Here is a 21,252-nt window from a genome sequence, read left to right as displayed (position 1 = left end):
TTTGTTGCTCCTACTTTCAGACTTGAACTCCATTAATTCTAAAATATCCACTAAGACATGTAATCTTCCACGGTCCCTTTGATGAGAAATTTCTACTATTTCAATTCTGTTCTGTCATTTCCCAGTAGATAATTAAAAATAACACTCATGAATTATTAGTGTTGGGTTTCGGTCTGGAAATCCTAAACCGGTCTGAGACCGTTATATTATACCGAACTAATTCGGTCCAACAAAAAGCTCGGTCTGTATCGGTCTCATATAAAAATTCGGTCTAGTTCGGCCGCCAAAAAATCGGTCTATACCGATTTTACAGATAAATTGTTTATAATATGACATCCTAAGTTTTTCCAAGTATTATGACGTTATACGAGGTTTAAAAAGAGATACTTCGGATTAATTTTGAACCCGCCGTCTCTTATATGTATACTATATTTGTTCTAGAACTTATCGTGTACTTATGAGATTTTTTTTTGACAAAACTGAATGACAGTTGATCTAGAAAAAAAATGGTCTCTCAAGTCATAATATATGATACCCAAAAAAATCGGTCCATAGAGTGATACCGAAAAAAATTGATCCACGGTCTGAGGCCGCGGTCTTGGTCAAAAAAGTAGTCCCTTAAGACCGAACCGAAAAAAAAAAAATCGGTGGACTTACTTTTTCTACAACAAAATAATAAATAGTACGAATGAGAGATGAGTTAATAATCTCGGCTGCCGCATTTAATGCGGCCTCCTTGTAACATTAAGAACCAATGATAATAATTTATAGGTGTATTTCGTATCAATATTACTTAATATTATAATAATAATATATTATTATATGTATATAGATATAAATGAAATGAGGCGTGAATGATTTGTATCTTTAGGTCGTTCTTCTTTCCTTTTCACATTCAAACTACTTTATAATGAGGTATTTCATGGATGTTATGCGAATATCTACATACATAACACATCGAAAGAAGAATCCATCCCCGCTTTTCTTTTTGTATGTACAATTTAATTATTAATTATATATAAATATATACATATAATATGTACACACAGAAATAAAACAAATTATAAAAAGAAGAAAAAATAGTTATTTTAGTCATCAGACTTCATTTTACACAAATATTTCAATTGAAACATCTTTAAATATATATCATTTTTGAGTTTCACGACACCTTCTTGGCTATCAATGGAAAGTAAACTCCCAGTAGCGTCTCGATCCTCACCTATAAGTAGGAATAAAAAATATGGTTAATAAGTATTAGTATGATTAAGTATGTACATACAACAAAAATAGAACGATCATATTGTAATCCTTTATTTTCATTATTTAGTTTCTTATTTGATTTGATAATAATACCTTCACTTCAAGTCTGGGGAATAATATACAAATCGTATATGTCAAGTATTTTCAAACCCCTCATTATTTTTCAACAAAGGGATATCATAATTAAATATTATCACATGTACATTGTTTATTATGTCAGGGTTGTCCACAGGGGGGTGCCCTGAAGGGACTACAGCCCCCCTCCCCCCAAAAAATAAATAAATAATATACTAGAAAATTTTAAGATTTTTTTTGTGAATAGCTAGGGATAAAAAAAATAACATAATATATTGTATATATATCATTCACTGAATATAATACATAAACAGAGATCTTATTCTGTTACTTGACATCTCATAAATTTGGCTAAAAAGTAGGGAAATAATTTTGATATTAATATTGATAAAAGCATAGTAATAATAATAAAATATTATTGATTATATTATCAGGCATCAAAAGAGCAAAAAAAGAATGCACAAGTTTATTACGGAAATACATTTGACCTTTGACTTGACTTGAGCATCAATCGATGATACTTAAATCACGATGAAAAATCTATAAGCCCCTCTCTATTACCTCCCCATCCTCTTTAAATAAATAAATAAAGGGAGAGACCTGATTCTTCTTTCTCAAATCGCTATAATAATAACAATAATGAATATGCATATAAGCATAATATACTTATTCATTATGATACTATACTCATCCATGCATAAGTGTTAAAGATAATAGCAACATACCCATGATAACTTTAACTTTATCTCCTCTAACAGGCTTGACGGGTTGCAAATGATCTGCAGCGATGGAAACTGTTCTATGCTCATCAGGTAGATACACAGAGCACATTCCCGGAGTTACACCTCGAACTACACCGATTTGACCCACAAGGCGTGTGTCATCATGAGTATCACAAATCAGGACCTCAATATCGGGTGAATACCAGTCCTAGAGTTAAAAAAGAGAAGATGGAGGTATCAACACATTAAAGGGCAACATATTTTCATTGTCCTTACCGTTGATTCCAATTCAGACTGAGTTGCCTGCCCAGGCGTTGCTGCATAGGGCGAGGGTGTATGATGACTACTTCCTGGAGTCATGGGGCTGTAACCAAGGTGCGGAGAAGGAGCAGCGTAACCAGGGCTTGGGCTTGGTTGATAATTTTGTCCAGGGCTTGGTGTGGGAACATACGAACTAGGACTTGGCGTCGCTATGAAAAATAAAAATGTATAAATATTATGATATACGTGGATATGAGATATATGAGGATATGGAGTTTATATATATACTTTATTCTACACGCGGAGAATCTAGAATGACTCTCATATTAATATATTATTATACACAAAACACATACGGAGCATTTATACATAGGTCACCAAACCTATAGCTATGCATATATATAACATCCCCTTTTCCCCCCAGGAGAATGATTACAAAATATAAATCTAAGTTATGTGAAATGAAATCCGCTTGTTCCCTTCTGTTGAATCCAAACGGATGAATCTCCTATTACGATGCCAAAGACGACCATTTTTCATACGTATGAGATATCGCCTTTGAGATTCCTTTGTTTCAATTGTACCTAGATGGGTCCATCTTTTGGTTATATGATCTTGTATCCGAACCGATTCACCAATCTTCAATACGGATAACTTCTTCCCATCTCCTTTTTTAAAGTTGGGGTTGGAACCTTACAAAGTTCTTGGCTTCTCTTTTGATGGAATTCAGGTAGCATAGGTATAATAGATCTAGTACTACGACCGAAGACGATTTTAGTTGGACTCAATCCATCTTCTATTCTCGGAGTATATTTCATTTCCTTGATTCCACGAGCACTAGGTTCTCTGGCTCTTTTCCATTTACCTCGCTCAATTTGACTTGGATAATCTTCCGGTAAAATCCTTAACTTTTTACACAATACCCACGACATTAGAAATTTAACATTTTCCTTTACTATTATGATCTCTTCTTTAATTTCCTCATTTCCAAAACCTACATTTAAAATGATGGATCCTAGTTGATTAAAAGTAGCTCCAGTAGCTCCATTTAAACGAGAATCTGAAGGTATATTTAAATGTCTAAGTGGTATTCCAATTTCTTGTAAAAAATTTTCATCCGCAATAGATACCTCACTACCAGAATCCGGAATTGCATAACTATAATTGCATAAGTATGTTCCATCCAGAGATTTTAATCGAACTTGTATTGCTGGTGAGGGACTAAATGTGGTCACGTTTCTTACCGTGACTCTTCTGTTTCTTGCAATTCCATTTTTACAGGCCTTTGAATCTTTAAAATGACCAATTCTTTTACAATTCCTACATTCTTGTTTCCAAGCAGGACATTTATTTATAATATGGTCTCTTGAGCAAAATATACAATCCATTATTTTTCTTTCAGGAGGATTTTTCCTAAAGCTATTTTTGTTTCGACTAAGGCTTTGATCCCTGAATTTTCCTCTTTTTATCTTGTTGACTTTTGCAGAATTTAACTTTTCGTCATCCTTCTTCGACATTTCCTCAGCTCTGCATCTATCAATAACTTTTTGAAGTGTACATTCTTTTTCTTCTATGGCCATAAGTTTTTTCCTCGTTTCTTCATCCCGAAGTCCCACAATTAACTTAACTTTGATATTTTCTTCGAAACAGTCTTTATTTTCACATCTTTCATTTAATTCGGCACGATTTGCAGTTCGAGTTACTTCTACATAGAAGTCCTCGAATGATTGACCTTCTTTTTGATATAAGGAATGGAATTTAACCTTATCAAGAATGATGTTATATTGAGAGCGAAAATACTTCCTCAATTCTTCTAAAATTTCAGGAATGGATAACACCGTGTTTTCTTTAATCCCAATTGAGACTCTTAATTTTTCCCTCATTTCGATATCCATGAATGATCTTAAATTCGCTAGCTGTTTTGCGTGAGAGTAACTATCAACTCCTGCTAGTTACCTGTAGTCTTCAAAACTGAGTTTCTATTCAATAAACTCATTCAAATCCATACTTCCTCTCAATAGTTCCGTTTCCTTATTTGCATTTTTTCCATATTTTTTTCGTAACACAGTTCATCCTTTGAAGGCAGATTCTGATACTCCTCGCGAGCTAGGTCCTCCATTTTTTTCATGAGTTCCTTCATAATTTATTCATCCATGCGATCTCTCTCTTCCATGAACATCAACATATCCTTTTGTTGCTCCTACTTTCAGACTTGAACTCCATTAATTCTAAAATATCCACTAAGACATGTAATCTTCCACGGTCCCTTTGATGAGAAATTTCTACTATTTCAATTCTGTTCTGTCATTTCCCAGTAGATAATTAAAAATAACACTCATGAATTATTAGTGTTGGGTTTCGGTCTGGAAATCCTAAACCGGTCTGAGACCGTTATATTATACCGAACTAATTCGGTCCAACAAAAGCTCGGTCTGTATCGGTCTCATATAAAAATTCGGTCTAGTTCGGCCGCCAAAAAATCGGTCTATACCGATTTTACAGATAAATTGTTTATAATATGACATCCTAAGTTTTTCCAAGTATTATGACGTTATACGAGGTTTAAAAAGAGATACTTCGGATTAATTTTGAACCCGCCGTCTCTTATATGTATACTATATTTGTTCTAGAACTTATCGTGTACTTATGAGATTTTTGACAAAACTGAATGACAGTTGATCTAGAAAAAAATGGTCTCTCAAGTCATAATATATGATACCCAAAAAAATCGGTCCATAGAGTGATACCGAAAAAATTGATCCACGGTCTGAGGCCGCGGTCTTGGTCAAAAAGTAGTCCCTAAGACCGAACCGAAAAAAAAATCGGTGGACTTACTTTTTCTACAACAAAATAATAAATAGTACGAATGAGAGATGAGTTAATAATCTCGGCTGCCGCATTTAATGCGGCCTCCTTGTAACATTAAGAACCAATGATAATAATTTATAGGTGTATTTCGTATCAATATTACTTAATATTATAATAATAATATATTATTATATGTATATAGATATAAATGAAATGAGGCGTGAATGATTTGTATCTTTAGGTCGTTCTTCTTTCCTTTTCACATTCAAACTACTTTATAATGAGGTATTTCATGGATGTTATGCGAATATCTACATACATAACACATCGAAAGAAGAATCCATCCCCGCTTTTCTTTTTGTATGTACAATTTAATTATTAATTATATATAAATATATACATATAATATGTACACACAGAAATAAAACAAATTATAAAAAGAAGAAAAAAATAGTTATTTTAGTCATCAGACTTCATTTTACACAAATATTTCAATTGAAACATCTTTAAATATATATCATTTTTGAGTTTCACGACACCTTCTTGGCTATCAATGGAAAGTAAACTCCCAGTAGCGTCTCGATCCTCACCTATAAGTAGGAATAAAAAATATGGTTAATAAGTATTAGTATGATTAAGTATGTACATACAACAAAAATAGAACGATCATATTGTAATCCTTTATTTTCATTATTTAGTTTCTTATTTGATTTGATAATAATACCTTCACTTCAAGTCTGGGGAATAATATACAAATCGTATATGTCAAGTATTTTCAAACCCCTCATTATTTTTCAACAAAGGGATATCATAATTAAATATTATCACATGTACATTGTTTATTATGTCAGGGTTGTCCACAGGGGGTGCCCTGAAGGGACTACAGCCCCCTCCCCCAAAAATAAATAAATAATATACTAGAAAATTTTAAGATTTTTTTTTGTGAATAGCTAGGGATAAAAAAATAACATAATATATTGTATATATATCATTCACTGAATATAATACATAAACAGAGATCTTATTCTGTTACTTGACATCTCATAAATTTGGCTAAAAAGTAGGCAAATAATTTTGATATTAATATTGATAAAAGCATAGTAATAATAATAAAATATTATTGATTATATTATCAGGCATCAAAAGAGCAAAAAAGAATGCACAAGTTTATTACGGAAATACATTTGACCTTTGACTTGACTTGAGCATCAATCGATGATACTTAAATCACGATGAAAAATCTATAAGCCCCTCTCTATTACCTCCCCATCCTCTTTAAATAAATAAATAAAGGGAGAGACCTGATTCTTCTTTCTCAAATCGCTATAATAATAACAATAATGAATATGCATATAAGCATAATATACTTATTCATTATGATACTATACTCATCCATGCATAAGTGTTAAAGATAATAGCAACATACCCATGATAACTTTAACTTTATCTCCTCTAACAGGCTTGACGGGTTGCAAATGATCTGCAGCGATGGAAACTGTTCTATGCTCATCAGGTAGATACACAGAGCACATTCCCGGAGTTACACCTCGAACTACACCGATTTGACCCACAAGGCGTGTGTCATCATGAGTATCACAAATCAGGACCTCAATATCGGGTGAATACCAGTCCTAGAGTTAAAAAAGAGAAGATGGAGGTATCAACACATTAAAGGGCAACATATTTTCATTGTCCTTACCGTTGATTCCAATTCAGACTGAGTTGCCTGCCCAGGCGTTGCTGCATAGGGCGAGGGTGTATGATGACTACTTCCTGGAGTCATGGGGCTGTAACCAAGGTGCGGAGAAGGAGCAGCGTAACCAGGGCTTGGGCTTGGTTGATAATTTTGTCCAGGGCTTGGTGTGGGAACATACGAACTAGGACTTGGCGTCGCTATGAAAAATAAAAATGTATAAATATTATGATATACGTGGATATGAGATATATGAGGATATGGAGTTTATATATATACTTTATTCTACACGCGGAGAATCTAGAATGACTCTCATATTAATATATTATTATACACAAAACACATACGGAGCATTTATACATAGGTCACCAAACCTATAGCTATGCATATATATAACATCCCCTTTTCCCCCCAGGAGAATGATTACAAAATATAAATCTAAGTTATGTGAAATGAAATCCGCTTGTTCCCTTCTGTTGAATCCAAACGGATGAATCTCCTATTACGATGCCAAAGACGACCATTTTTCATACGTATGAGATATCGCCTTTGAGATTCCTTTGTTTCAATTGTACCTAGATGGGTCCATCTTTTGGTTATATGATCTTGTATCCGAACCGATTCACCAATCTTCAATACGGATAACTTCTTCCCATCTCCTTTTTTAAAGTTGGGGTTGGAACCTTACAAAGTTCTTGGCTTCTCTTTTGATGGAATTCAGGTAGCATAGGTATAATAGATCTAGTACTACGACCGAAGACGATTTTAGTTGGACTCAATCCATCTTCTATTCTCGGAGTATATTTCATTTCCTTGATTCCACGAGCACTAGGTTCTCTGGCTCTTTTCCATTTACCTCGCTCAATTTGACTTGGATAATCTTCCGGTAAAATCCTTAACTTTTTACACAATACCCACGACATTAGAAATTTAACATTTTCCTTTACTATTATGATCTCTTCTTTAATTTCCTCATTTCCAAAACCTACATTTAAAATGATGGATCCTAGTTGATTAAAAGTAGCTCCAGTAGCTCCATTTAAACGAGAATCTGAAGGTATATTTAAATGTCTAAGTGGTATTCCAATTTCTTGTAAAAAATTTTCATCCGCAATAGATACCTCACTACCAGAATCCGGAATTGCATAACTATAATTGCATAAGTATGTTCCATCCAGAGATTTTAATCGAACTTGTATTGCTGGTGAGGGACTAAATGTGGTCACGTTTCTTACCGTGACTCTTCTGTTTCTTGCAATTCCATTTTTACAGGCCTTTGAATCTTTAAAATGACCAATTCTTTTACAATTCCTACATTCTTGTTTCCAAGCAGGACATTTATTTATAATATGGTCTCTTGAGCAAAATATACAATCCATTATTTTTCTTTCAGGAGGATTTTTCCTAAAGCTATTTTTGTTTCGACTAAGGCTTTGATCCCTGAATTTTCCTCTTTTTATCTTGTTGACTTTTGCAGAATTTAACTTTTCGTCATCCTTCTTCGACATTTCCTCAGCTCTGCATCTATCAATAACTTTTTGAAGTGTACATTCTTTTTCTTCTATGGCCATAAGTTTTTTCCTCGTTTCTTCATCCCGAAGTCCCACAATTAACTTAACTTTGATATTTTCTTCGAAACAGTCTTTATTTTCACATCTTTCATTTAATTCGGCACGATTTGCAGTTCGAGTTACTTCTACATAGAAGTCCTCGAATGATTGACCTTCTTTTTGATATAAGGAATGGAATTTAACCTTATCAAGAATGATGTTATATTGAGAGCGAAAATACTTCCTCAATTCTTCTAAAATTTCAGGAATGGATAACACCGTGTTTTCTTTAATCCCAATTGAGACTCTTAATTTTTCCCTCATTTCGATATCCATGAATGATCTTAAATTCGCTAGCTGTTTTGCGTGAGAGTAACTATCAACTCCTGCTAGTTACCTGTAGTCTTCAAAACTGAGTTTCTATTCAATAAACTCATTCAAATCCATACTTCCTCTCAATAGTTCCGTTTCCTTATTTGCATTTTTTCCATATTTTTTTCGTAACACAGTTCATCCTTTGAAGGCAGATTCTGATACTCCTCGCGAGCTAGGTCCTCCATTTTTTTCATGAGTTCCTTCATAATTTATTCATCCATGCGATCTCTCTCTTCCATGAACATCAACATATCCTTTTGTTGCTCCTACTTTCAGACTTGAACTCCATTAATTCTAAAATATCCACTAAGACATGTAATCTTCCACGGTCCCTTTGATGAGAAATTTCTACTATTTCAATTCTGTTCTGTCATTTCCCAGTAGATAATTAAAAATAACACTCATGAATTATTAGTGTTGGGTTTCGGTCTGGAAATCCTAAACCGGTCTGAGACCGTTATATTATACCGAACTAATTCGGTCCAACAAAAAGCTCGGTCTGTATCGGTCTCATATAAAAATTCGGTCTAGTTCGGCCGCCAAAAAATCGGTCTATACCGATTTTACAGATAAATTGTTTATAATATGACATCCTAAGTTTTTCCAAGTATTATGACGTTATACGAGGTTTAAAAAGAGATACTTCGGATTAATTTTGAACCCGCCGTCTCTTATATGTATACTATATTTGTTCTAGAACTTATCGTGTACTTATGAGATTTTTTTGACAAAACTGAATGACAGTTGATCTAGAAAAAAAATGGTCTCTCAAGTCATAATATATGATACCCAAAAAATCGGTCCATAGAGTGATACCGAAAAAAATTGATCCACGGTCTGAGGCCGCGGTCTTGGTCAAAAAAGTAGTCCCTTAAGACCGAACCGAAAAAAAAAATCGGTGGACTTACTTTTTCTACAACAAAATAATAAATAGTACGAATGAGAGATGAGTTAATAATCTCGGCTGCCGCATTTAATGCGGCCTCCTTGTAACATTAAGAACCAATGATAATAATTTATAGGTGTATTTCGTATCAATATTACTTAATATTATAATAATAATATATTATTATATGTATATAGATATAAATGAAATGAGGCGTGAATGATTTGTATCTTTAGGTCGTTCTTCTTTCCTTTTCACATTCAAACTACTTTATAATGAGGTATTTCATGGATGTTATGCGAATATCTACATACATAACACATCGAAAGAAGAATCCATCCCCGCTTTTCTTTTTGTATGTACAATTTAATTATTAATTATATATAAATATATACATATAATATGTACACACAGAAATAAAACAAATTATAAAAAGAAGAAAAAATAGTTATTTTAGTCATCAGACTTCATTTTACACAAATATTTCAATTGAAACATCTTTAAATATATATCATTTTTGAGTTTCACGACACCTTCTTGGCTATCAATGGAAAGTAAACTCCCAGTAGCGTCTCGATCCTCACCTATAAGTAGGAATAAAAAATATGGTTAATAAGTATTAGTATGATTAAGTATGTACATACAACAAAAATAGAACGATCATATTGTAATCCTTTATTTTCATTATTTAGTTTCTTATTTGATTTGATAATAATACCTTCACTTCAAGTCTGGGGAATAATATACAAATCGTATATGTCAAGTATTTTCAAACCCCTCATTATTTTTCAACAAAGGGATATCATAATTAAATATTATCACATGTACATTGTTTATTATGTCAGGGTTGTCCACAGGGGGTGCCCTGAAGGGACTACAGCCCCCTTCCCCCCAAAAAATAAATAAATAATATACTAGAAAATTTTAAGATTTTTTTGTGAATAGCTAGGGATAAAAAAATAACATAATATATTGTATATATATCATTCACTGAATATAATACATAAACAGAGATCTTATTCTGTTACTTGACATCTCATAAATTTGGCTAAAAAGTAGGGAAATAATTTTGATATTAATATTGATAAAAGCATAGTAATAATAATAAAATATTATTGATTATATTATCAGGCATCAAAAGAGCAAAAAAAGAATGCACAAGTTTATTACGGAAATACATTTGACCTTTGACTTGACTTGAGCATCAATCGATGATACTTAAATCACGATGAAAAATCTATAAGCCCCTCTCTATTACCTCCCCATCCTCTTTAAATAAATAAATAAAGGGAGAGACCTGATTCTTCTTTCTCAAATCGCTATAATAATAACAATAATGAATATGCATATAAGCATAATATACTTATTCATTATGATACTATACTCATCCATGCATAAGTGTTAAAGATAATAGCAACATACCCATGATAACTTTAACTTTATCTCCTCTAACAGGCTTGACGGGTTGCAAATGATCTGCAGCGATGGAAACTGTTCTATGCTCATCAGGTAGATACACAGAGCACATTCCCGGAGTTACACCTCGAACTACACCGATTTGACCCACAAGGCGTGTGTCATCATGAGTATCACAAATCAGGACCTCAATATCGGGTGAATACCAGTCCTAGAGTTAAAAAAGAGAAGATGGAGGTATCAACACATTAAAGGGCAACATATTTTCATTGTCCTTACCGTTGATTCCAATTCAGACTGAGTTGCCTGCCCAGGCGTTGCTGCATAGGGCGAGGGTGTATGATGACTACTTCCTGGAGTCATGGGGCTGTAACCAAGGTGCGGAGAAGGAGCAGCGTAACCAGGGCTTGGGCTTGGTTGATAATTTTGTCCAGGGCTTGGTGTGGGAACATACGAACTAGGACTTGGCGTCGCTATGAAAAATAAAAATGTATAAATATTATGATATACGTGGATATGAGATATATGAGGATATGGAGTTTATATATATACTTTATTCTACACGCGGAGAATCTAGAATGACTCTCATATTAATATATTATTATACACAAAACACATACGGAGCATTTATACATAGGTCACCAAACCTATAGCTATGCATATATATAACATCCCCTTTTCCCCCCAGGAGAATGATTACAAAATATAAATCTAAGTTATGTGAAATGAAATCCGCTTGTTCCCTTCTGTTGAATCCAAACGGATGAATCTCCTATTACGATGCCAAAGACGACCATTTTTCATACGTATGAGATATCGCCTTTGAGATTCCTTTGTTTCAATTGTACCTAGATGGGTCCATCTTTTGGTTATATGATCTTGTATCCGAACCGATTCACCAATCTTCAATACGGATAACTTCTTCCCATCTCCTTTTTTAAAGTTGGGGTTGGAACCTTACAAAGTTCTTGGCTTCTCTTTTGATGGAATTCAGGTAGCATAGGTATAATAGATCTAGTACTACGACCGAAGACGATTTTAGTTGGACTCAATCCATCTTCTATTCTCGGAGTATATTTCATTTCCTTGATTCCACGAGCACTAGGTTCTCTGGCTCTTTTCCATTTACCTCGCTCAATTTGACTTGGATAATCTTCCGGTAAAATCCTTAACTTTTTACACAATACCCACGACATTAGAAATTTAACATTTTCCTTTACTATTATGATCTCTTCTTTAATTTCCTCATTTCCAAAACCTACATTTAAAATGATGGATCCTAGTTGATTAAAAGTAGCTCCAGTAGCTCCATTTAAACGAGAATCTGAAGGTATATTTAAATGTCTAAGTGGTATTCCAATTTCTTGTAAAAAATTTTCATCCGCAATAGATACCTCACTACCAGAATCCGGAATTGCATAACTATAATTGCATAAGTATGTTCCATCCAGAGATTTTAATCGAACTTGTATTGCTGGTGAGGGACTAAATGTGGTCACGTTTCTTACCGTGACTCTTCTGTTTCTTGCAATTCCATTTTTACAGGCCTTTGAATCTTTAAAATGACCAATTCTTTTACAATTCCTACATTCTTGTTTCCAAGCAGGACATTTATTTATAATATGGTCTCTTGAGCAAAATATACAATCCATTATTTTTCTTTCAGGAGGATTTTTCCTAAAGCTATTTTTGTTTCGACTAAGGCTTTGATCCCTGAATTTTCCTCTTTTTATCTTGTTGACTTTTGCAGAATTTAACTTTTCGTCATCCTTCTTCGACATTTCCTCAGCTCTGCATCTATCAATAACTTTTTGAAGTGTACATTCTTTTTCTTCTATGGCCATAAGTTTTTTCCTCGTTTCTTCATCCCGAAGTCCCACAATTAACTTAACTTTGATATTTTCTTCGAAACAGTCTTTATTTTCACATCTTTCATTTAATTCGGCACGATTTGCAGTTCGAGTTACTTCTACATAGAAGTCCTCGAATGATTGACCTTCTTTTTGATATAAGGAATGGAATTTAACCTTATCAAGAATGATGTTATATTGAGAGCGAAAATACTTCCTCAATTCTTCTAAAATTTCAGGAATGGATAACACCGTGTTTTCTTTAATCCCAATTGAGACTCTTAATTTTTCCCTCATTTCGATATCCATGAATGATCTTAAATTCGCTAGCTGTTTTGCGTGAGAGTAACTATCAACTCCTGCTAGTTACCTGTAGTCTTCAAAACTGAGTTTCTATTCAATAAACTCATTCAAATCCATGCTTCCTCTCAATAGTTCCGTTTCCTTATTTGCATTTTTTCCATATTTTTTTCGTAACACAGTTCATCCTTTGAAGGCAGATTCTGATACTCCTCGCGAGCTAGGTCCTCCATTTTTTTCATGAGTTCCTTCATAATTTATTCATCCATGCGATCTCTCTCTTCCATGAACATCAACATATCCTTTTGTTGCTCCTACTTTCAGACTTGAACTCCATTAATTCTAAAATATCCACTAAGACATGTAATCTTCCACGGTCCCTTTGATGAGAAATTTCTACTATTTCAATTCTGTTTGAACGCTTCAGTACATTAATAACCCGTGTGTATTGTTCCTTTGTATGCCTTAACTTTTGATTTTATAAAGTCAAACTTCTAGCTTATAAGTTCTTCCATTATGTTTCTTAAGATTGGTTCTGGTTTATCCACAGCACCATATGACATACGGGGATATGAGATATATGAAGATATGGAGTTTATATATATACTTTATTCTACGCGAGGAGAATCTAGAACGACTCTCATAAATTAATATATTATTATATATAAATATACACGGAGCATTTATACATAGAACACTAAGATAACTAAATCTATAGGTATGAAGATATGAACAATTTTCCTTCTTAAAATTTAGTTCTTCTTATATATATGAATTTTTTGGGGCTGGGGATTAGATATTAAAGCCCATCTGGAGCAAATAATTAGAATTGGCATGTTTTAAAGGTAAAAGAGTGCAAAGAGAAAATAGAAACGATACATATGGTAACACTGAATTAAGACCTTCGTTTTCTGTTATATTATTTTTTTTTTTTTTGGGGGAGGGGAGAGGGAGAAAATAAATTACTCCTATAAAGAGAAGAGCCCTCCACATTTAAAATAAGAATTAGTGCAAGGAAAGTATGTAATTCATATATATTTGTTTTATTAAGTAATTTAAAAAAATTTAAACCAAAGATAGGGGAGAATGCTTACTTCAAAGGTAAATGTTTACACCACGACGACCTATTAAATAATGAACAAGAAAGAAGAAAGAGCGCGCATATGTAACAACCGTTTTTCCTTTCCTAATATTCATGTAAAGATAGTTTTTTAATTACAAGTATGTAATGTTACTATATTCCAATTGTTATTTAATTTTTTAATGATGTACTTCGATTGATCTCAGTTGGTTTATATTTAACTTTTTCAGGCTTGTAAACTGTTATGTATTTAATATGTCCTTTCTGGTTTTTATCTTCCTGTATATTCGTTTATGTATTTAAGTACTGAGTTTTATGTATTATAAATAGTGTCGTCTTATGTAAATATATTTAGAGTATAGTTAGAATACACATGATCTAGTGTTACATTATTCCTCCACGTGAATTCTTCTCCTCATGTCTCTTGGTCATCCTGGATCTCTCCTATTAGAAATAAGCTTGCGTCTCTCCCTCGTCAAGACGCAACATTGGCGACGAGGATGGGATCAGGATCACGTGACCTCCCTGCTGTGGGATCATCGGCGAAGCTAGCCCTTTTGGAGTTGGGTAGCCCTTTTTCGTCGATGGGGAGAACGCTCGTTCGTTTACGGAAGGCGGAGCAATATGGACTGTGCCTATGTTTGGGCCTCGTGGAGGAAGGAAGAGAACCTTGGTCACTTTCAAGAAGTGAAGTGTGTGTCCGGGTCCGGGACCACATAATTAACAATGGATTTATTCCTACACAATTTTGGTTCTCCTCTGTTCCTACTCTCCCGTTCACATCATTGGTTGATGGATGTGGAACGGTCTCTCTTGTGGATCATCCCGAGTTGGATGAGGGTACATCGAGCAAGATGTCTCCCAGGGACGAGCAGGGTGCTCGGGTCCTTAAAACCTCGACAAGGGTGAGTGTTGTTTCTCCCAGGGACGAGCAGGGTGCTCGGGTCCTTAAAACTTCAACAAGGGTGAATATTATTTCTCCCAGGGACGAGCAAGGTGCTCGGGTCCTTGAAACCTTTATGAGGAGTATTGTTCTCCTTTCTCCGGTGCGCGTGCTGAGAGCACGGCACGTCTATGGAGATAAACTTTTAAAATGCAAGGAAGAATGCTTTGTCCTCGCCTGGACATGGATGGAGCGGATCTATAGGCTGCTGTTCATGGAGAGGAACCTGTTTAAGCACCGCCATGGATTTGGTGCTTGGGGGGTGATGTTATGTATTTAATATGTCCTTTCTGGTTTTTATCTTCCTGTATATTCGTTTATGTATTTAAGTACTGAGTTTTATGTATTATAAATAGTGTCGTCTTATGTAAATATATTTAGAGTATAGTTAGAATACACATGATCTAGTGTTACATTATTCCTCCACGTGAATTCTTCTCCTCATGTCTCTTGGTCATCCTGGATCTCTCCTATTATAAATAAGCTTGCGTCTCTCCCTCGTCAAGACGCAACATAAACGGAACACAAAGAGTTAAAGAGAATGATTATGTTAGCTTTCAATCAGAGCATGAAGAAGAAGGAGAAGATATAAATGTTAATTTCGAGAATATCCTTGAGTCAGGAGATGATGAGCTTCTGGACCTTGCTATACATTTTAGGTAAGTGGAGTTTTCTCAATACATTGTTGTTATTAAGTTTTTTAAAAATACAATTCTGACTCATAATTGAACATATTTCTGTTTTAGATGCACTTCCCATACCTTAAATTTGATCGCAGCTATAAATAGAAAAACAAGCACTGAATCACAAGACAGGGGAATATGCTCGATTATATTCCAAAGTTTTTGGCATTCTAAATATGGAACAATTACAATCAAATATGTTGGTTTACAGATATAGTAAGAGAAAAATGCAGCAAAGTCCTTGTGAATTCCTCTAACGTGCGCTGGAACTCTAGGACCTCAAAAATTATGGAAGGTCAGCTTTTGGATGAGTTCTTACAGCTTTCAATTTGCCTAAGCTCACACACTTTGACAAAGACGTCATAGAACAATGGGCAAGTGTGATGCAGCATGTAGCTAGAGTGCTAGACTTCTTTCAGGGAGATAAGGCTGTTTATCTAGGTCATCTGCTTCACACCATATCATACCTTCAAATGTATCGTCCCGAAGAGAGAGAAATAGGCCCTAATTGTCAACTATTAATTGATGCACTCTACTCTGGTATAGATAAAAGATTGGGAGCCTACTTTGAAAGGAGAGAGATGTTAATAATTTCAGCTAATTATATCTTAACATCTAAGAATAGGAAGGCTATCTCAACCTCTCCTTCCTCAATGACTCAAAAAGATTCCAAATCCAATAACAATAGATGAATATATAAACATTAAATTATAATGATTAATACAACATTAATTAGGAATACGTGATATTTTAGCTTAAAATAAAAAGTTTGATTAATTAAAGTTTATAATCATGAGTAAGTTATGTATTGTACGAGATTGACGTAGCGGCTACAAAGCAACGAAGTCTGAAAGTGTCGAAACATACCCTGGAAATATAATGAAACCACCTTTGTATATGTTCCTAAAGATGTGTGATAAAGGAAACTTTGTATTTAAGCTGTACCTCGCCAAAATTAGTAACCTTTAAAGTATTATTAAATCCATTGGCTATGCACTAAGAAATATGGAGATTCGTGGTCGAAAATTTAATATGTCTTCCCCTTGAATTACACGTATTAAGAACTGGTTTCTTAGACCTGGCGTAATTAATATGATGCAGGTAGATTCTTAATAATTATGTCACTCAAATTATGTCCTTCTACATTTAGGACTCCCATGGTTTCAATTACGGAACATATGCTTTCCTAAATGTGCATTGTAGGAGGTTCAGTGTCCCGGAAATGAATGAGCATAACATAAACATGACACTATTATAATATAATATATTATATATAATATATATTATATATTATATTATATATAATATATTATAATATTATATAATTTATTAGCCCTTCAAATTTCTTCAACTTTTTCTACAAACTGATTGTACCAATCAGTTGCCTTTGGGAAAACATAAATTTTAAATTTCACACAGAAAAGAAGTCAGTCTTGAAAGATTTACATGTTATAATCGGCTCAAAAAGGAAAAACTGAGAATCCTAAGTAATAAATAATAATACGTAAGAATCAAAATCGCAAATTAAACATTATTTTCGCAATGTCGATTCCAGAAAAAACACCGGATTCTCCGATCCAATTTTCGTCCCATCACTATACCTACTTACAGCATATTATTACTAACAATTGTATTCAAAAATCGGATGTAATATAGGATATACTCACTTACTTAATTTCCTTATGTTGTTCAAATTTTATTGAAGATCATGTAAAAATATCTTGGCAAATAAAGGGAAAGGAAGTTAATGTTAATTTGTTTACACATAAAAGTGATAAAGAATGGCAGACTTTTATCAATCGATTTATGAGAAACTTTTGTTCAATTATGTAATTAATTTATTTATGTGGAGATCCTAGGTCTTGACAATGGTAACATCTCAATATGGTGATAAATGATTTGGTAATTCAGACTCATTAAGTTTTGAAATTGCAATGACATTCAAGTTTTCATATAGCATAAATGACTCACATGTAGAAAAACCTCGTCGACCGGGTAGGTAAGGTAGCGGTTGTTCCTGAAGTTTCTCGACTAGTGAAGGGTCCAGTTTTTAGTATTCTGATTCTGTGCAAGGCACGAATCAAATAAGTTATACTTTGCCTCTTGGCCTCGATCTCGACAATGAATGAACCGATTATAGTCAGTTGTAGCTGATTTGAACGTTAATATTCACTGAATTATTATGTTTAAAATTTTTGAAACCTAGTTCTCAAATGTGGCCTCCCAGACACTATCAAAGTGGGAGTAGCGATTTGCTATCACACAGTGTATCCTTATGATTGGAACTCGGAACGAAATAATGGCTGAATGCTGAACGGAAACGCCAAAATAGCAGAACGCTCACACTCCTGAATTTTTATAATGTTGTTTAAATGAATATATACGGGATACGGAAGCATTATCTGAAAAAATGATAAGGAGGTACGAATACGGAACCACACGAACTCTTGGTACAAAGTTTCGGAATAAAAAAAATGTTACGCTGTCCAGCTCTGGTTGCTACCTCAATATATGTTTATTTTATTTTCCAAAGCTGTTGATATTTTTCTTATATTCTTAAAGAAATAATTTATAAGTAAGGTTATTTATCGGACTAATAAGTAGTAGCACTGAGGATCGACATCGGAATAATTCTTGCCTATATCATTGCCAGATACGGAGGGAGGCTTGTGCTTATTTCCTTCAACTCATAGATGCTTGTAGCTAATTTAATGAACCGTTATGACAGCTATGCTGCTCTTCTCCCAAAAACTCCTCTAATTAACAGTGTTACCACGTCAATTTTCTGTTTCTTCATATTAACGTACGGCGGATAATATTTTTTTCATATTTGGTCGCAATATGTAGGGAGGGAGAATATTATAAAAATGAAGTAAAATATTATTTACAGCATTCTCACGCAACTGTTTAGTGTTATTTGTCTATCAAGAGATGTCATACTCATACATTATTTAATATGTTATTCTCCTTGAAGAGCGTTTTCACTGACGTCCTAAATTGCACCATAACTGAAGAAACTTGATATTTTTATTACATAAAATGGACAAATTCCCAATAAACCTTCATAAAACTCCATCAAATGGCTTTACGAATACAAAAATTCTTAACATTTCCATTAAATACAGCTTGATGACAACGATAAACCCTTTTATTTGAATATAATCAAAATAGTATGTACAAAAATTCCAAAAATGGGATAGATTATTATTTTTTTATTGATTAGAGACGAGAAAAGTAGAATAGTTAAAGTAAAATATCTTATTCTTTCCAATATAATCGTTAATTTTTAGTTACGACACGGATATTCGATTATATAACGATGTTATAGCATATTCTTAATAGATTTTAGGGTCATATCTTATACATATTTACTAGTCTTTTTTTGGTATTAATGGCTCATTAAATTACACTAAATATACTGGATATTCTCAGTTATTTGTATAGCTGCGGTAATACTAGAGATAATACCAATTCAAAAATCCGAACTTAAATGAGAGATGATTTTATTAGATCAAAACGAATTTAAAATCACATGGAATCCAAAACGATCGAACAAATCAGTCTGAAACTATTTGTATTCTGGGGCCTTCATGCCCTATTTTCTTCTTAAAAAACGAGCTTCTTCTATCAATCAAGAACGTTATCCTTCCCACCTATATTATTCAATATTAATATATTATTAGATGGTGATAGTCGATAGAGAACTGAGTAAAATGCCTAAAATAATGTCGCCTTCTGTCTGGATTTATGAAAATGGAGGCCCAGGAATTTGGAAAATACTTACCGGATGAGAAACAGATGGTTTGTCGGATTTGTCGATACAAATGTGCCTTTAGTCCCCTGTCTAGAATTACACGCCACTCATTATCCTCATCTCATATCGAGAGCATGGATATTCATCTAAAAAATCAAGTTAATGATGAATACATCAAGTCAAACTTTAACTCTGATCTCACAAAGATGCTTATTGCATGTAATATAACCTTATTCATTGCTAATCATCTACGTTCAAAAAATGTATGGAGAAATACACGGGTACACCTATCCCTTCCCGAGGAACCATCATTAAATTAATGGAGGATGTTGGTACTGATGTAATTTATAGAAATACATATAAAAATGTTTTGAGTCATCCACACCTAATGACGATCAAGTTATCAGTAAAAAATATAAAATATTTACTAATTTCGAAATGGAACTCTGAATTTTGTACTATCTAACAGTAAGTATTCCATTTTTTTTGATCTATCCCTAAAATATGATTCTATTTTAGCTAAACATATCAAGAATTATGATACACAACTCATTAAATATCAAAAACAACTGCTTAAATGGTCACAACAACGGGGGAAGTAGCTTTGGATGGTTCGCAACTAGTTTGTCTGTGACTAGTTTCTTCACTTAAAGACTTGGGTATGATAATTAGGTTTTCCAATATTACATTGTCAATAAATATTATTTTTTTTATCACTTAAAGCTTAGCTATGGTTGATAGGCTCCAAGAAATGGTGTTCAGAAAACTCTTAAGAGGCAAAAACAACTGCTTAAATGGTCACAACAAAGGGGGGTAGTTACATTGGGTGTAGCATTATAATTAGCAATTGTGTATATCCTTCATGATAATAGTATGTTGTTATATAAGCATAAATAACGGGGAAAATATATTTTTTGATGCGGAGTAATATCGACGGACATTACTACATAATTAGCTTTTGCTCTAAACCTTTAAAATGGATTTATTTCTAACATTTTTTTATTAGTATTAGTTATTAGTTATTGTCTAATTTTATGATTTTGACATTTACTATATTATTAATAATTAGTTAGATTTCATCGGTAGAGATATATCTATCCTGTGCACAATTGTATATAACAACTTCCACATGAAGAAGAGGAGTGATTATCTATTTGATTAAACTCCACGTCTCGCTTGTGTTTTGCAACCTAAAGTCATAAAATATATTTAACTGGATTCCGCTGTCAGAACAAGAAAATATTATTTGGATCAGTCTATTATTTCAATATTCTGTATATATAATTTATTGTTATTAGTTATATGATTCCAATTGTTTAATTATGTATATTTAACATAAATGTATGTTTTTATATTTTTTATTATGTAGATTATATTTAATTAAAGCCTTCTTTTTTAAATTTAGAACTTCAAACATATTTCGAAATACTCTACTTTGTCTTTTCATTAGTTATTATTCTGAGAATATGGTTCGTTATGAATTACAATTTCATGGAGTGTGAAGTTTTCAAATCTACTGTAACGGAAAAAAATTTATAAGTCAATTATACGTAGTTTATCTTCATTAAACATTTTGCTAATAAATACTTTCGTTA

At 33.3% G+C, this 21,252-nt stretch overlaps 3 protein-coding genes and 1 long non-coding RNA gene across 5 annotated transcripts; 1 reads left to right on the top strand and 3 right to left on the bottom strand.

The window, feature by feature from the left end:
• Positions 1 to 2,169: 2,169 nt before the first annotated feature.
• LOC139905109 (uncharacterized) lies at positions 2,170 to 4,213 on the bottom strand. Its single transcript, XM_071887555.1, has 3 exons — positions 2,607 to 4,213; positions 2,334 to 2,527; positions 2,170 to 2,265 (listed from the first exon to the last, which is right to left on the bottom strand). Exon 1 carries the CDS (start codon positions 4,211 to 4,213, stop codon positions 2,960 to 2,962), a length of 1,254 nt encoding a protein of 417 aa, XP_071743656.1. The 3' UTR covers positions 2,170 to 2,265; positions 2,334 to 2,527; positions 2,607 to 2,959.
• Positions 4,214 to 5,254: 1,041 nt separating this feature from the next.
• Positions 5,255 to 8,705, bottom strand: LOC121116437 (transcription elongation factor SPT5-like). 2 transcript variants are annotated; one of them, XR_011779588.1, is made up of 4 exons: positions 7,099 to 8,705; positions 6,826 to 7,019; positions 6,553 to 6,757; positions 5,255 to 5,716 (listed from the first exon to the last, which is right to left on the bottom strand). XR_011779588.1 is itself a non-coding variant. In XM_071887554.1 (4 exons), the coding sequence occupies exons 2-4, from the start codon at positions 6,907 to 6,909 to the stop codon at positions 5,586 to 5,588; spliced, it is 420 nt and encodes a 139-aa protein (XP_071743655.1). In that variant the 5' UTR covers positions 6,910 to 7,019; positions 7,099 to 7,171; the 3' UTR covers positions 5,255 to 5,585. The 2 variants fall into 2 exon arrangements, 1 of the variants encoding a protein (XP_071743655.1); XM_071887554.1 differs by having other exon boundaries at positions 7,099 to 7,171.
• A 2,456-nt stretch (positions 8,706 to 11,161) lies between these two features.
• Positions 11,162 to 13,205, bottom strand: LOC139905110 (uncharacterized). The gene is made up of 3 exons (XM_071887568.1): positions 11,599 to 13,205; positions 11,326 to 11,519; positions 11,162 to 11,257 (listed from the first exon to the last, which is right to left on the bottom strand). The coding sequence occupies exon 1, from the start codon at positions 13,203 to 13,205 to the stop codon at positions 11,952 to 11,954; it is 1,254 nt and encodes a 417-aa protein (XP_071743669.1). The 3' UTR covers positions 11,162 to 11,257; positions 11,326 to 11,519; positions 11,599 to 11,951.
• A 1,879-nt stretch (positions 13,206 to 15,084) lies between these two features.
• On the top strand, positions 15,085 to 15,614 carry LOC139905111 (uncharacterized). The gene is made up of 2 exons (XR_011779590.1): positions 15,085 to 15,213; positions 15,274 to 15,614. It is a non-coding gene; the product is annotated as an uncharacterized lncRNA (long non-coding RNA).
• The last annotated feature ends 5,638 nt before the right edge of the window (positions 15,615 to 21,252 follow it).

Source organism: Lepeophtheirus salmonis, chromosome 4 (assembly GCF_016086655.4).
Source record: "Lepeophtheirus salmonis chromosome 4, UVic_Lsal_1.4, whole genome shotgun sequence".
Lineage (NCBI taxonomy): Eukaryota > Metazoa > Arthropoda > Copepoda > Siphonostomatoida > Caligidae > Lepeophtheirus > Lepeophtheirus salmonis.
The sequence above is the reverse complement of the archived record's forward strand: the minus strand, read 5'-3'. Positions and strand labels throughout refer to the sequence as shown.